The sequence below is a fragment of the Heptranchias perlo genome, chromosome 25, assembly GCF_035084215.1.
Source record: "Heptranchias perlo isolate sHepPer1 chromosome 25, sHepPer1.hap1, whole genome shotgun sequence".
Classification (NCBI taxonomy): Eukaryota; Metazoa; Chordata; class Chondrichthyes; order Hexanchiformes; family Hexanchidae; genus Heptranchias; species Heptranchias perlo.
Window position 1 is genome coordinate 27,961,221 of NC_090349.1, and position 14,059 is coordinate 27,975,279.

At 42.4% G+C, this 14,059-nt stretch overlaps 1 protein-coding gene across 1 annotated transcript; it reads left to right on the forward strand.

Annotated features, from left to right (window-relative positions):
* Window positions 1-783: 783 nt before the first annotated feature.
* On the forward strand, window positions 784-13,397 carry mtfp1 (mitochondrial fission process 1). The gene is made up of 4 exons (XM_068005884.1): window positions 784-1,212; window positions 6,988-7,115; window positions 8,933-9,165; window positions 10,276-13,397. Exons 1-4 carry the CDS (start codon window positions 1,137-1,139, stop codon window positions 10,343-10,345), a joined length of 507 nt encoding a protein of 168 aa, XP_067861985.1. The 5' UTR covers window positions 784-1,136; the 3' UTR covers window positions 10,346-13,397.
* The last annotated feature ends 662 nt before the right edge of the window (window positions 13,398-14,059 follow it).

Consider the following 14,059-nt stretch of genomic DNA (forward strand, 5'->3'; position numbering starts at 1 on the left):
GAAGTGCCGGATGGACTGCCAGTGCCTACCTGGATGAAGCACCTTTGGGAACAGCTACTACACACAGAAAAAATAAGAGGGAAACGAGAATAAATGTAAGAGAAGTGTGACACCAACATGCAGTGGCATAAAGTAGCAGGGCACAAGGCTGTGCTTGTGATTTTTCACATGGTGCTTTTCCAATCAAAACTGTGTCATCACAGGAGGCCATGTACTTCCCTGCACAAAGGGAAAGAGGAGGGATAGAAATTGAAAGGCCACTGTCACACACATTTCCATAGCAAGCTTAGAGTAGCACTGGGAGGAAGTCTCCAGTCTGCTTCTTCTACCAGGGAAGATGTACAGAGTGGGGAGACTTCATGAGAGAGATTTTCTTTTAAAACTATTGAGGGAGTTAAAAAGTTGCTGGAGCTGTAGCAGAAGACTACGTGTTGAGGTGCTACTTTCCATGGATTTTGCAAACACTACACTACTGAAGAAAGCTGCTGGGATGAAGGTCATTCAGGAGGGAGGTTTGCCTTCAGTTTGCGGAGTGGATTTTTTCCTCAGTCTCCATTTTTGTGGTGTTATTTTACAGTTGCTGTGGGTAAACAGTATGGAGTGTTTTTTCAAGATGTTATAACTATTCTAGTCTTGGGCATTGTACACACTGTCTTATAGTGGAATAGATGTGAGGGTCTGTGACAAACAACCCAAAGCTTCTGGGGTGGGGTGGTCCTAAAGCAGCTTTTAAATCCCTAGCCCAAGTTACAACTTACTGTGAATCGGTTGAGTCATCAACACTGGACCTGGAGACACCACAGCAAGGGAGGAGTTGCCCTGAACAGTTTCTAAAAAAATGGATTTAAAATGAGCCTTATGGTAAAAACATTACTCTCAGGAGGGATTTAGCATCTTTCTGTAGTGTCCCAGCTCTGCTGTACCTACACTCAGAGTCTGATCAGTGCGGGTATATCCTGATTTATTTTAAAGGGAGCCAGTTCCGAAGCTCACTGACAGCGGTTTGCAGTTCGGTGCATCTCCTCGCTTCTGTTGGCCATTGATTTTGGGGGGAAGGAGGAGGCGGAAGCGCCGGGTTTGGTGCAGCAGCTGCCGGAGGAGGATCGGACCCGACCCGACCCGACCCGCCGGGGAAGATGAGCAGCCTGGGACCTCCGGAAGGCAAGCAGGAGAAGGTCGACATCTACCGGGACACTTGGGTCCGGTTTCTGGGTAAGAGACGGCGAGGAGGTGGTTAGCGTTTCGGGGAAGGAGAGTCACCGGCCTGGGTTAGTCAGAGAGGGAGATCCGGCTCATCTCACTCCGAGACCCCCGGAGCCTGGACCTGCATCTAATCCCCAATCTTAACGGATCAAATCACCGCTTTTTGAAATTAAAATATTAATTATTCGCCCTCCAAACGTTTAATAATATTCAGCGCCATAAATAACCTTGAGTAAAGTTGGTGAAACTCCACACCCACCGAGCCAGGGCGGCTGCTACTCACATTTCACACTAACAGACTTGGTGATTCAGAAAGGAAGGTCATTTTAATCACTGCTTCCTCAATATCATTTTCGGAGTTCCCTTCGTCCGTGTGACCCTGTTAAATGTGTAAGGATACCCCATCTGTGCTTCTCTCACCCTTTCCCCTTCCCCTCCAAGCTATGCAGAGTTGAAGGGCCTCCTCTCCCAGATCATACTGTCCCAAGTTTCTGAGCAAAACAAACATGGTTAGAAAATGTGAGAATAGCCAGGAATTTACTGGCTAAGCACCCATCAGTGGCGGCTACCTTGCTCTTTATTGCAACTTCTCCACAGAGACCCAGTTCTATCATTCATACTTGGTATAAAAGGATGTGTGGAGGGACCCTGATTTCAGTGAATACCTGCAGCTAGGTTACCCCACCCATAAACTCCTCTCTCTCTTTCTACCCCCACCCGTTTGTATCTGTCTGCATAATCAAAACACTTTCACTTAGTGTTCACAGACAGAAGGAAATCAGGAAGATTCCTTATTCAGCAAAGACTAGAGAGATTTGAGTTGTGGGACAAGATTTTTTTTAAAGCTGTCTAACACTCCCATCCCCTCCCTAAGAAAAAACAAACCCTAAGAGGGATTAGGTCCTGAAAGGGAAGATGAGCTGGATGACTTTTCTTGTTCATATATTTAAATTCAAAACAAAACAAAAAAAACACTTAGTGCATTCATACCACAGGTATAGTGTTGGTGTAAAGTGATTTCAGCTTTGCACTGCCGCTAAACTTGTGGGTTATAAATTAGGTGTGAAGGTCTGAAGTAAAGCAAAGTGAGACTGCCTATTCCAGGGAACCTTACTCCATTTTGCTCTGGTTTGCCCCTGACTCCCGATTCAAGCTATGTTTACACTATAACTGCAGCACTGGTGCAAAGCTATACCACTTCACACCAACACTGCAGTTGTATTGTGCTAATCTTTAGATAAAATTTTAAAAATTGCATGCAATGCTGTATGCCCAGACTTATTTCAATATATTTGTAGAGCCAAAGTGCGGTAGCAGCAAAACAAAAATCATAGAATGGAAAGATCACAGCTAGATCACAGTACATGGTTAGTTTTAATTCACTTGTAAAAGGGAATCCTAATTAAGTTATTTGCCAGCAAGGCTATTAATCAAGCCCAAAGCTGCGGTGCTGCAGGAAAAATCTTGGGAATGGATTAGAAATTGGTCAACAGGTACTTGTTAGAGAATTATGTTAGGGTGAGGGAAGTACTAAGTGGGGTGCCCCATGAATCACTGTTGGGGCCACTAATCAATGCAAACTGGTTACATTTGCAAATGATACCAAACTAGGAGGGGCAGTGGAATTGGACGAGGCAGCACAAAGAAAATTAAAGGAGTTGGACAAAATATGTAAGTGGACAGAAAAATGGAAGATAAAATTTAATCCAAACCAATGTAAGATACTGCAGGTAGAAAGGAAAAATAGGCGGCACATGTACTCCGTGAATGACATTGAAATAGATAAGGATGAAGTTGAAAGAGACCTAGGAGTCTTAGTAGACTCAATTTTCAACATAGCCAGCCAATGGAGAGCAGCAGTGAACAAAGCCAATAGAATGCCGAGCTGTATAGCCAGAACATTTGAATAGCCAGAGGAAGTTATGCTCAAACGGTATAACGCTCTAGTCAGATCACATTCTGAATACTGTATCCAGTTGTGGTCATTGAGATACAAGGGAGACATCCAGGTGCTGGATGCAGTGCAGGGTAATTCCTAACATCAGAGGTCTGAGCAGCGAGGAACGATTGAAGAAAGTTGGGCTCTTCAGCCTCGAAAGGAGATGTGTAAAAGACCATCTCATTAGAAGTATATACAATATAGTATATAACAGAATGGAAAAAGTAAATCTGGAAAATCACTTTAAAGTATCTTGCCAGTAGTATAAGAAGACATGGGTTCACACTAGTAAAAGGCAAATTTAGGATTGATATCAGAAAGTTCTTCACAGAGAGTGATCAAGACATGGAAAGGATTTCCAGAGAGGAGGTGAAACACTGGAATCATTTAAGAACTAATTGAATGCTGTAATGTGGGAACTTTAGGGTATTTCTGGATGGATGAATTAAGGTCTGAATGGCCTCCCTCATTATAATTATCTTGTGAATACTCACTGCAATGTGTGAGTGCATGTCAAAAATGTAGTAAAATACCACAAAAATGCAAAAATACCCAGACATTAAAGTCATATTTAAGTGATTTCAGTGGCTGAAAGGCTCAGGTATGCTTGTCTGTAGAAGCTCATTATTGGTTAGTTAGTAAGTTGTGCACAAACCTCAAAGTATGTAATAAATACCACTCAGACAGGTAAATCCACAGCTTCAAGTGCTGGCAGGCAAGTGCATGCAAATGTAGTACAGGGTAGTTTTTTCTCATTCGTTCGGCAATTTAAATTGTAGAAGTGACTTGAGCTGTTTCGGGTTTAGCTCCTTTCATATTGTAGAACACGTTTTCAAAGCAAATATTGGGGATAAAAATGGAGATAGCAGATAAGTTAACTAATGGCATTCACATTGCCTACTCTCCAGCCTTTGGCCCTCCATTCACCATGACATTTCTGCAGTTACCGATCTGTTTAATCACACCCTCACCTCCAGCTTTGATGCCCTTGTCCTCGTTAAAACCATTAATCTCTCTCACCCTGGTCATTGCCCCTGGAAAGGCCCTCATCTCCACTCCCTTAAGTCCAAGGGACGCAGACTTGAACACTTATGGCAGATAAGTGGTTTAGCCATTCATCGCCAGATCTGGCGGGATCACATAAAGCACTATCGAGTCCTGCTCTCCTCTGCCAAAACTGCTCACTATTCCAGTTCATTCTGCAATGCAAAGATAACCCCCGGTTTCTCCATCACAAACTGTCTTCTTCAACTCCTCTCCCCTGCTCCCTCCACCCTCAACCCTCACCTCCAACAAGTGCAAGGAGATCACGGACTTCTTTGTCACTAAGATTGAGACCATCCATTCAGCTCCCTCTATCAGTTCCCTCCTTTCCGCTTGCCCATCAAGCCAAACTTCCCCTAAGGTTCTCCCCTGCCCTAGCCCTGAACCCGCATCTTTCTCTAGTTTCTTTCCTGTTTCCCCTCATGCCCTCTCAGAGCTCACCTTGTCCATGAGATCCACATCCTGCTCCCTCGACCCTATTCCCACCATACTGCTGACCACCCAACTTCCCTTCCTGGCCCCCATGTTAGCTGATATTGTAAATTGTTCCCTCTCCTCAGATACTGTCCCCCTCCCTTTCAAGTCTGCCATCACCCCCTCCTCAAAAAAACCCACCCTTGACCCCTCTGTCCTTGCAAACTACCGCCCCATCTCCAACCTCCCTTTCCTCTCCATAGTCCTTGAACGTATTGTCGCCTCTAAAATCTTTGTCAATCTTTCCCGCAGCTCCATGTTTGAACCCCTCCAATCAAATTTCCATCCATGCCACAGTACTGAAACGGCCCTTATCAAAGTCACAAATGACACCCTATGTGACTGTGACCATGGTAAACTATCCCTCCTCATCCTTCTCGACCTGTCTGCAGCCGGTCCCACGGTTGACCACATCATCCTCCAACACCTTTCCTTTGTCATCCAGCTGGGTGGGTCTGCCCTCGCCTGGTTCCATTCTTATCTATCCAGTTGTAGCCAGAGAATCACCTGAAATGGCTTCGCTTCCTGCTCCCGCTCTGTTACTTCTGGAGTCCCCCAAGGATTGATCCTTGTCCCCCTCCTCTTTATCTACGTGCTGCCACTCGACGACATCATCCGAAAACACATCAGGTTCCACATGTACGCTGACAACAGTCAGCTCTACCTCACCACCACCTCTCCCGACCCCTCCACTGCTGCTGATTTGTCATGCTGCTGGTCCAATATCCAGTACCGGATGAGCAAAAATTCCTTTCGACCACCTACTTCCACCTCCGTAACGTCGCCCGTCTCCGCCCCTGCCTCAGCTTATCTGCTGCTGAAACCCTCATCCATGCCTTTGTTATCTCTAGACTTGACTATTCCAATGCTCTCCTGGTCGGCCTCCCATCTTCCACAGACCATAAACTTGAGCTCATCCAAGATTCTGCTGCCCGTATCCTAACTCGCATCAAGTCCTGTTCACCCATCACCCATGCTACATTGGCTCCTGGTCCAGCAACGCCTCAATTTTAAAATTCTCATCCTTGTTTTCAAATCCCTCCATGGCCTAGCCCCTCCCTATCTCTAACCTCCTCTTACAACCCTCCGAGCTCTCTGCGCTCCTCCAATTCTGGCCTCTTGCGCATCCCTGATTTTTATCACTCCACCATTGGCAGCTGTGCCTTCAGTGGCCTCGGCCCTATATTCTGGAATTCCCTCTCTACCCCTCTCTCCTCCTTTAAGAAGCTCCTTAAAACCTACCTCTTTGACCAAGCTTTTGGTCACCTGTCCTAATACATCCTTATGTGGCTTGATGTCAAATTTTGTTTGATAACGCTTCTGTGAAGTGCTTTGGGACGTTTTACTCTGTTAAAGGCACTATATAAATGCAAGATATTGTTATATACCTGAAACATTAATTTGTCTGTTTTCTCTACAGGTGCTGAAGGTTTCCAGCATTTTCTGTTTTTATTTCAGATTTCCAGTATCTGTAGTTTTTTGCTTTTTATTTATATTGGAAAAAATTCTAGTTTCTGATAAAAGATGTTTATCTTCCATCAAGAAACTTAACTATCTTGTGGCTAAAGTTCAGTATAAATTCAGCAGTATTAAAAAAAAAACTTAGTGTTTTATGTAAATATGTGCTTTCTCCTCCTAAGCAACAAAAAACTTAAATTATAGAGCTGATAATGTGCTCCTGTGATCCAGTAGAACTGCTGCGCAATGGGCACTGGCTGGTTGAATTATCTGGGAAGAGAGAAGTCTACTCTGCTCCTCTATCACACAGAGTGGTGCTGAGGGCTTGCGCACCGGTCTTGGCTAAGCCTCATTAAAGTCTCAAATTTCATGCAAAAATATTTTTTAAAATCATCTAGAACCATAATGCACACTTTTCCAATATTTGCTTAAGAAATGTGTTCTTCAAAATGAAAGGAACTAAAGCTGCAGCAGCCTGAGCCACTTTGCTCTTTCTACCCATTGCATCCACTACCATTGGAAGGTAATGAAGCTTATTTCAATACAGTGTTGGTAGAAATTGCTAATATATAAATACTACCAGTAACGTGCAAATTAAATTTAAAGGAACAGATAAGAAGCTCCACTGATCATTATGGGAGCCCAGTGAGTTGGAGCCTGCCCAAATCCAATGACAACACATGCAACATGACAGTGAACTTATCACATTAGTGCCTAAACCAGGATGACCAGGAGGCTGGTAGGAAGAGTTATACAGAGGGTGGCTGAGTTAAACACATGTAAACGTAAAGTGAGGGCTAACTGAGTTTATTTGAACAGGCAGGGCTCCTTATCACAAAAATTTCATTTTTTCTTTTTGGTGGATTAAGGATATGCTAATGAAGTTGGTGAAGCCTTCCGGGCACTAGTACCTCGGGGCCTGGTCTGGGCCAGTTACGGGATATCAACTGCATATGTGACAGCTGATGCAGTCGACAAAGGGAAGAAAGCGGCTGCTGTAAGTACTGGCTTTATGCAAATATGTTATCATACTGAACAATCCTGCTCTGCTTACTACACTCCCATCAGTGTTATGTTTTAAATTAGGATGGTCACAAGCACCTTTCTGCATTTTGTTAGACAACTACACAGGCACCTAAGATTGAGGCACAATATGTGTGTGTGTGTGTGTGTGTGTGTGTGTGTGTCTGCCTACTGTTCCACACTCTGCAACCTGTCCCTGAACTTCATCCCATTTGTCAAGTATATTTTGCAAAAGTTCACTTCAGACACAAGCTACAGAGTTGAGAAGAAAAATTGCACCCATCTGCCTCTCCATTGTTTGCTCTAATCACTTTATCGTTCCTCTGACTCAGAGGGTGGGACAGTCTAGGGAATGTGTCTCCATGGTTGCTGATCACTAACAAGAACAGATCTTCAGTGTAGTGAGACTCGTCATCACATTTCCTCCACTCCTTCCTAATCCTCTCCCCCCAAATTCTCTTCCAGAAAACCATTCTGTTGCATTTGACCAGGACTATCCTAACTTGCTGTTTTTGGAACTATTTAGGAGCTATCCATGAATTATCAGAGATTTTGACAATTTTTTTTTAATATACAAATACTCTTAACAGTAAATGTTTTGGAAGTGGTAAAGGATGGGTATGGTTTCTGCTTGTGGAGGTGACAGTTCTATTTGCCATCAGTACACCCAGTTTTAAATAATTCTGTTCCAGAAAAGCAAAGTTGTAACTTCAACAGCCAGTAGCTGGTTTGTAGGCAATTCCTGTGCACACAGGACAACGCTGCTCAAAATTGACTGCACCCTTGGGAAAGTTCCCCACCCATCAACAGGGCTTGGTTATGGTCGAACTCTAATCCAGGAGTAATGGGCTGAGCATTATAAATTAACTATGAATAATAACGAGCTATGAAACATACTGCATTTATTCTGTAGCAAAATACCCCCATAACTATGTTTCCCTACTATAGGCTGCGTTTAGTTTTTGACAGCATGTGGGAAAAATACTTGAAACTGCAGAGGAAAGATTTGAATAAAAAATGTTTAGCATATAGGAGCTGTCACTTTGGATCTGTCCTTCCCAAAAAAGGTTTAATTCTGATGGGATTATGATTACTGAGATTTCCACAATTGCTACAATCTGTGCAGTTGCTATGTAGCACCCAGCAAGGAGGAGTCAAATGTAACAATAGACATCACCACAATTTTTAGTATAATATATATAATGCCCAGAGGCTGGCCTGGTGATACAACTTGATTGTGCATTAAGCCACAGAGTTCTATCTCTGATTCCTTGTATCAGCTGGGCTACCTTAGAGGGAAAAGGTGATTTAAAGTCTGGGTCAGGGTTAACCCATGGGAAGTACATAGAGGAATTGAGAGGCCTGGGAACAGGTTGTCCAAATGACCTTAGAGCAAGGAAATTGGGCTCTAGGGTAGCAGAATTGGGGTAGGTTATCTAGGAGAGAGCCAGCATAAGAGGAGAAAAGATACCGATGGGGAAGCAGTAGCCAGACACTAACTCGGCAGGAGAAAGCAACAATAAAAACCACCAACAGTAATGGAGACCCAAAGCTCATCAATTGTAAACCTCCTCAGTGCACCAAAATGTCGTGCAGCATTGAGTCTCAGCCTTCCCAGCCATCTAAGAGAACTCTTTGAGCTTAGTTTATTGTCAAGTGTAGGTCTGCCCCAAGCAAGGCATTATTTATACTGCTTTTTAAAACTTGCAAGCTACCAAGAATGCCAATTTAATATTGTTTTTAAAAAAAGTGCTTCAAATGCCTAACAATCCTCACTTTACCCCCACTTAGGCTCATGGAGACAACCCTGGAAAAACCATGAAGGTGGGTGTAGCGGTGGTGGATACTTTTATCTGGCAGGCATTGGCCTCAGTTGCAATTCCAGGATTCACCATCAATCGATTATGTGCAGCTTCTCTTTTCCTACTGGGGAAAACTACGAGGTGGCCACTGCCGATGAGAAAGTGGACAACCACCGCTATCGGGCTGTCCGCCATTCCTGTCATTATAACTCCCATTGACAGGTAAGACCTTGCCTTGGTGGGACAATTAAGTGTTTCAGACTTTGTAATTGGTTTAAAAAGCCTAGGTGGTGGATGTATCAATAACCCACTTTGGGGGCGGGGTTACCTTGTCATGCAAATTTTTCAAACTATCAATGAAAGCAATTGGAGAAAAAAAGGGAAAGAATTGTGTCGCGACCAACGTGATACCTGCTTGACATAAACTGACGTGGGAGAAATACTGTGGTCAGTGTATATCATAACATCATAAAGCTGCCACTCTTGCCAGGGAGCTGAGCTCCATAGCATTAGCCAAGCGCTCATGCTTTGTCATTTAGTTCAGTACAATCTGTAGCAAGGCACAGGCAGCAGTATAACTCGAGCCTACTAGCTGCACATTGCATTATATAGATACTGGTCTGAGAATTATATCTGTACTATAATGGTAGTTGACATTGCAGGTATACCATGGCGATAACAGATTATTCTCTATTTTAGATCCAGTACCATTTAAGTCCTATAGACTCAGTTTACAGATTGAACTTCAATCACTTGTACTAACGTGCAGTATATAGTAAACAAAACAGTTTACAGAAATAGAAGCCATCACTGATTAGATCATGGCTTTGTGTCACAAATCATTTAACCATTTTTAAAGACCGTTCTACTCCTTTGTATACAGGAGATAAATTTTAATCTTACCCGACCAGTGGAAATCAGGCAGGTGGGCGGCTAATACTAAGAACTCCCATCCTCACCGCCTACGATCTTAACCTGCAGGCAGCTGAGGTGCTTCATAAATTTATTAAAATCGGAATCCTATTATGTCAATAGGAGTCTGATTGCATTTTAACCCGGATCTCAGTGGGGGAGCTGTTACTTCTTTGCTGCCAGGTGAAAGCAGGTCAGCAGCTGTCGGGAAGGAGGGAGAGGCCCAAAACGTAAGTCAGAAATGTTCCTTTTTGGGGCCAGGAGGAGCTATATGGTTCCAGCTATGTCATTCTAGCAACAGTTATAGATTAAGGAGACAAGTCTGGTAAGAAAACAACAGTCCAGGTGGTTATTTTATCTTGTTCTGTTTTCTGTAAGGCATTTTACAGTTCATTAACACATTCCTATTACTCTTTCCAGGTCTGTGGACTTCCTTTTGAATTCTACATTAAGAAAGTTGTATGGAGCAGAAGAAAAGCACAAACCATAACAAAAGGCAATTTGTAAAAGTGCCATCTAACCAGTTTAAGATTGGTATTACAGCTTTAAATTACATTGCAAGGCAATGAACTCTGTACTCCAACTCTGGAGACTAGTCTCCATTTTAAAACAATGGGTGTGGGGTGAAATTCCTCTCACTGAAAGGTGGTAGGTGCTTGTTTTTCCTTGTAGTTAGAAATCTGCCAGCAAAGTTTTGGAACATGTGGTTTTCCAACACATGATTTCGGAGTATCATTTTGTTAGCAGGTTGCTAATTACACAGAAAAAGAAAGAGGCATTCTCCTTGTTTTTAAAGAGGCTTTTCACCCCAATACTCGTATAACAATTGAAATGAAATAAAAAATTGTATAGATTTGGTCAATTATTTTCTTAACTTTTTAAACTTTACAACTTAAACATCTGACCAACAAACTTCTGTTTCATTGGCCACATGCCCATTTCAAATCAAGGATTTAAACCATCTCCACTTATTCTAATAATGCAGGATACTGTAGAGCATGACTGGCTGGGCTGGTCTAGGCATCTACATATGAACAGGCATGGGACAGCACTCCAAAGTGATCGTAACTTACGACTGGAGCAGTTACTCGGATCTGGCTTTTCCACTAGAAGCGGAGGGTAGAGCAATATAATAAAGCACATTTGAATTTAGCCAGTTCTATTTACAGTCATTTCCTTTCACCCTCAAGACAACAAATGGGATTTACTTCAGGAAATTTGCTGTTTGAAAGGAAGGGATAGAAAATATCTTCTCCCATTAATGAGTGAGGAAACTTTAAAACAATGTGATTTATAAATCATGCAGAAATAGTGAGGAAGCCACCTGACACAAGCTCTGTCCATCCCTGAAGTCACTCACTCCTGTAGCAGGTACAGGAAACTGGTCACCCTAGACTCTCACTTCACATAGGAGGACATATTCTCTTTACATTAACTAACCCATTTCTTGAAGGACTCAAGGACTTAGTGACTTCTAATATCTGATACTTTTGGCGTTTCACAAGCTTCCCTGAAAATTCAGGTGTCAAATGTACTCAGGATAGGTTACCACTTAGATTATTGAATTGCGCATCTGCTTCCTTTAATAGCATGAGGAAATGTACATCATAACATGATCTTTCATTGCATCGTAAAACTGGTTTGATATTGTAGGAGTTTAAATGCTTATAATCCAACTTCTTGTGCTATCTATGTGGGTATGCTCCAGTCTCAAGAGAAACACAATTTAAGGAAACTGCTGCTCAGTCTCCTTGGCCTTCTCGCTACAAAGGCCTTCTACTTTAAATCCCATGAAACACAATATTTCCGTTGCCTGGAGATAAGAAAATTGGATAGGTATACTCTGCAATATCAACCTTTTCTCTGAGAGAAACCAGATATAGATCTGTGCAGTAGCACAAGTAAGGAAGCACAAAGCCTTTGCATGCAAAATATGGTTAGTTGTTCAACACGTTTGCAGCCAAAGTTTGATCTTTTAGAGTTATTAGAAAGGAGAATGATCATATCTGTACTGTTTAATATGCTTTTTTTAAAATCAAGAAAATGTTACTTTTATACTAAGGGCATGCAGATAGGTATATCAACATAAATTCCTATTAAAATATATTAGGGTTTTCCCTGTTTTTATTATTCTATATGTAATTAATCTCATTTGCAAAACAGTAACCACTAGTAATCTATTGAGATATATTGTTGATATGGTATAACATTTTCATATTACACTATTTATCTGATGCTGTGCCCATGTTCCTGGCTCTTACCAGCAAGGTTAATGCATCAAAGGAATAGGTTCTAAATTTATCTAACTAGAAGAGAACTTTCTCCCCTCAGTTTTCATGTTAAGCTTTTGGCCCATCTCCAAGACCATATGTTAGTCCCAAGGATAGAACAGAATTCTTTTGAAGCTCGACATAATGAAACCCTACAGTGAGAAAATCTGCCTTGCTTATATTATTAGTCTCTCGGCAAGACTCCTGTTGTAGGTTCTAAATTGTCGCAAGGTGACCTAAAAAGCTTCAATTAAGACACTGTACGAAACAACAACTTCCTCTTGTGTTTCAGGTAAACTTAGCCTCTGCCCTGAATTACTTCCCTGCTCTCTATTACACAGTTTCATTCACAAAAAAAAATTATCTGCTGCAGATCATGCCTCCTGTTTCCTTGAGTTAGAATGAAAGTGTTGTGTGTTAGTTTATCATCACAGTGAGAACAAATACTGCTTGTGAAAAAGGCATTGGATGAGACCTGGACTCGAAACAAAAAAGGTCTTGTATCAGTACTGATCCACTACTGTCCAGATGCATTGACTGTAAAGTAGAATTAAGTTTATTTCTACATAGCTAAGACTTTTAAAAGATAGATTGTATCTAAAATATACCACACCATGTGTTATTAAAATCTTGAACATTCAAAAGGTAGTGTCATGGTGGTACAATGTGTTAAGAGTCCTTGGAATTGCAAGATACTCACTGCCTAGACTCACCATAAATAATACTCACTTGGGACAGAATACTCATGAACCTTACGCCAGCAACAACTACCAGTTGATAATGAGATCGAACTTGACCACAAGTACCTATTGAGGCAAAGGCTATAACATCATTTCAAATACTTATCCAGTTCCATTTTAAAAGAATTTAAACAATATGGTGAAAGAGCAGCAAAATGGGATTAAGTAGAGATATCTGTTTGGAGAACTACCACCGCACTAGCACGATGGGCCAAATGGCCTCCCTGTTCTGTAATTTCTACGATGACTTATAGAGAAATGAAGGATGAGGGAAAAAAATTAGCAAGAATAAAAGGATGAAATAAGTAACCATTGCTTTGTGTTACAGTAGCATATTTGGTAACTGGCTATAGAATGACATTGGCAATCAAAATTCAACAGGCATCCAGCTATTCCTTTGGATGGAGATGATGCCTGGTACAGTGGGATTTGAGTGGAAGAATAACAAAGACAACATTTTCACATCGTTCACCTGACGAAGGGGGAAGCCTCCGAAAGCTTGTGAATTTAAAATAAAATTGCTGGACTATAACTTGGTGTTGTAAAATTGTTTACAAAAGACAACATTGTAAGGGAATGTTTACATTTAATAGAAAAATTAATTCATTCAATACAGATGAAGGGACCGGATGTATGATTGCTAAATTTGCAGATGGCACAAAGGTAGGCAGGAAAGTAAGTTGTGATGAGGTCATAAGGGCCCTGATATTACCAAGGAGGTGGGTTGGCAACGGGGGGGGTCGACTGGGCACGTGGGTAACCCGCTCAGTAAAATTGGTGGCTTCCCTACGCGATCGCGAGTAAATTGAAGCCACTTACCTTGGCTTCCGGGTTTCCAGTTGGAAACCTGCACAGCATCGCAGGCTGTCAGCTGGAGGAGCCCTATTTAAAGGGACAGTCCCCCAATGCTGCTCCTGCAGCAAACAGCCAAAATTACAGCATGGAGCAGCCCAGGGGAAAGGCTGCTCCCAGATTTAATGATGCCTCACTCCAGGTCTTACTGGATGGGGTGAGGAGGAGGAGGAGGGAGATCTTCTACCCGTCGGACGGGATGAAGTGGTCTGCCTCTGCCAGCAAGAAGGCCTGGCTCGAGGTGGCAGAGGAGGTCAGCAGCACCAGCAACATATCCCGCACCTGGATACAGTGCAGAAAGCGCTTCAATGACCTAACTAGGTCAGCTAAAGTGAGCACACT

Coding starts and splice junctions, on each gene's coding strand:
- mtfp1 (XM_068005884.1), top strand. CDS start 1,137: ATGAGCAGCCTGGGACCTCCGGAAGGCAAGCAGGAGAAGGTCGACATC. Junction 1,213..6,987: donor CACTTGGGTCCGGTTTCTGG/GTAAGAGACGGC, acceptor TGGTGGATTAAG/GATATGCTAATGAAGTTGGT. Junction 9,166..10,275: donor ATTATAACTCCCATTGACAG/GTAAGACCTTGC, acceptor TACTCTTTCCAG/GTCTGTGGACTTCCTTTTGA.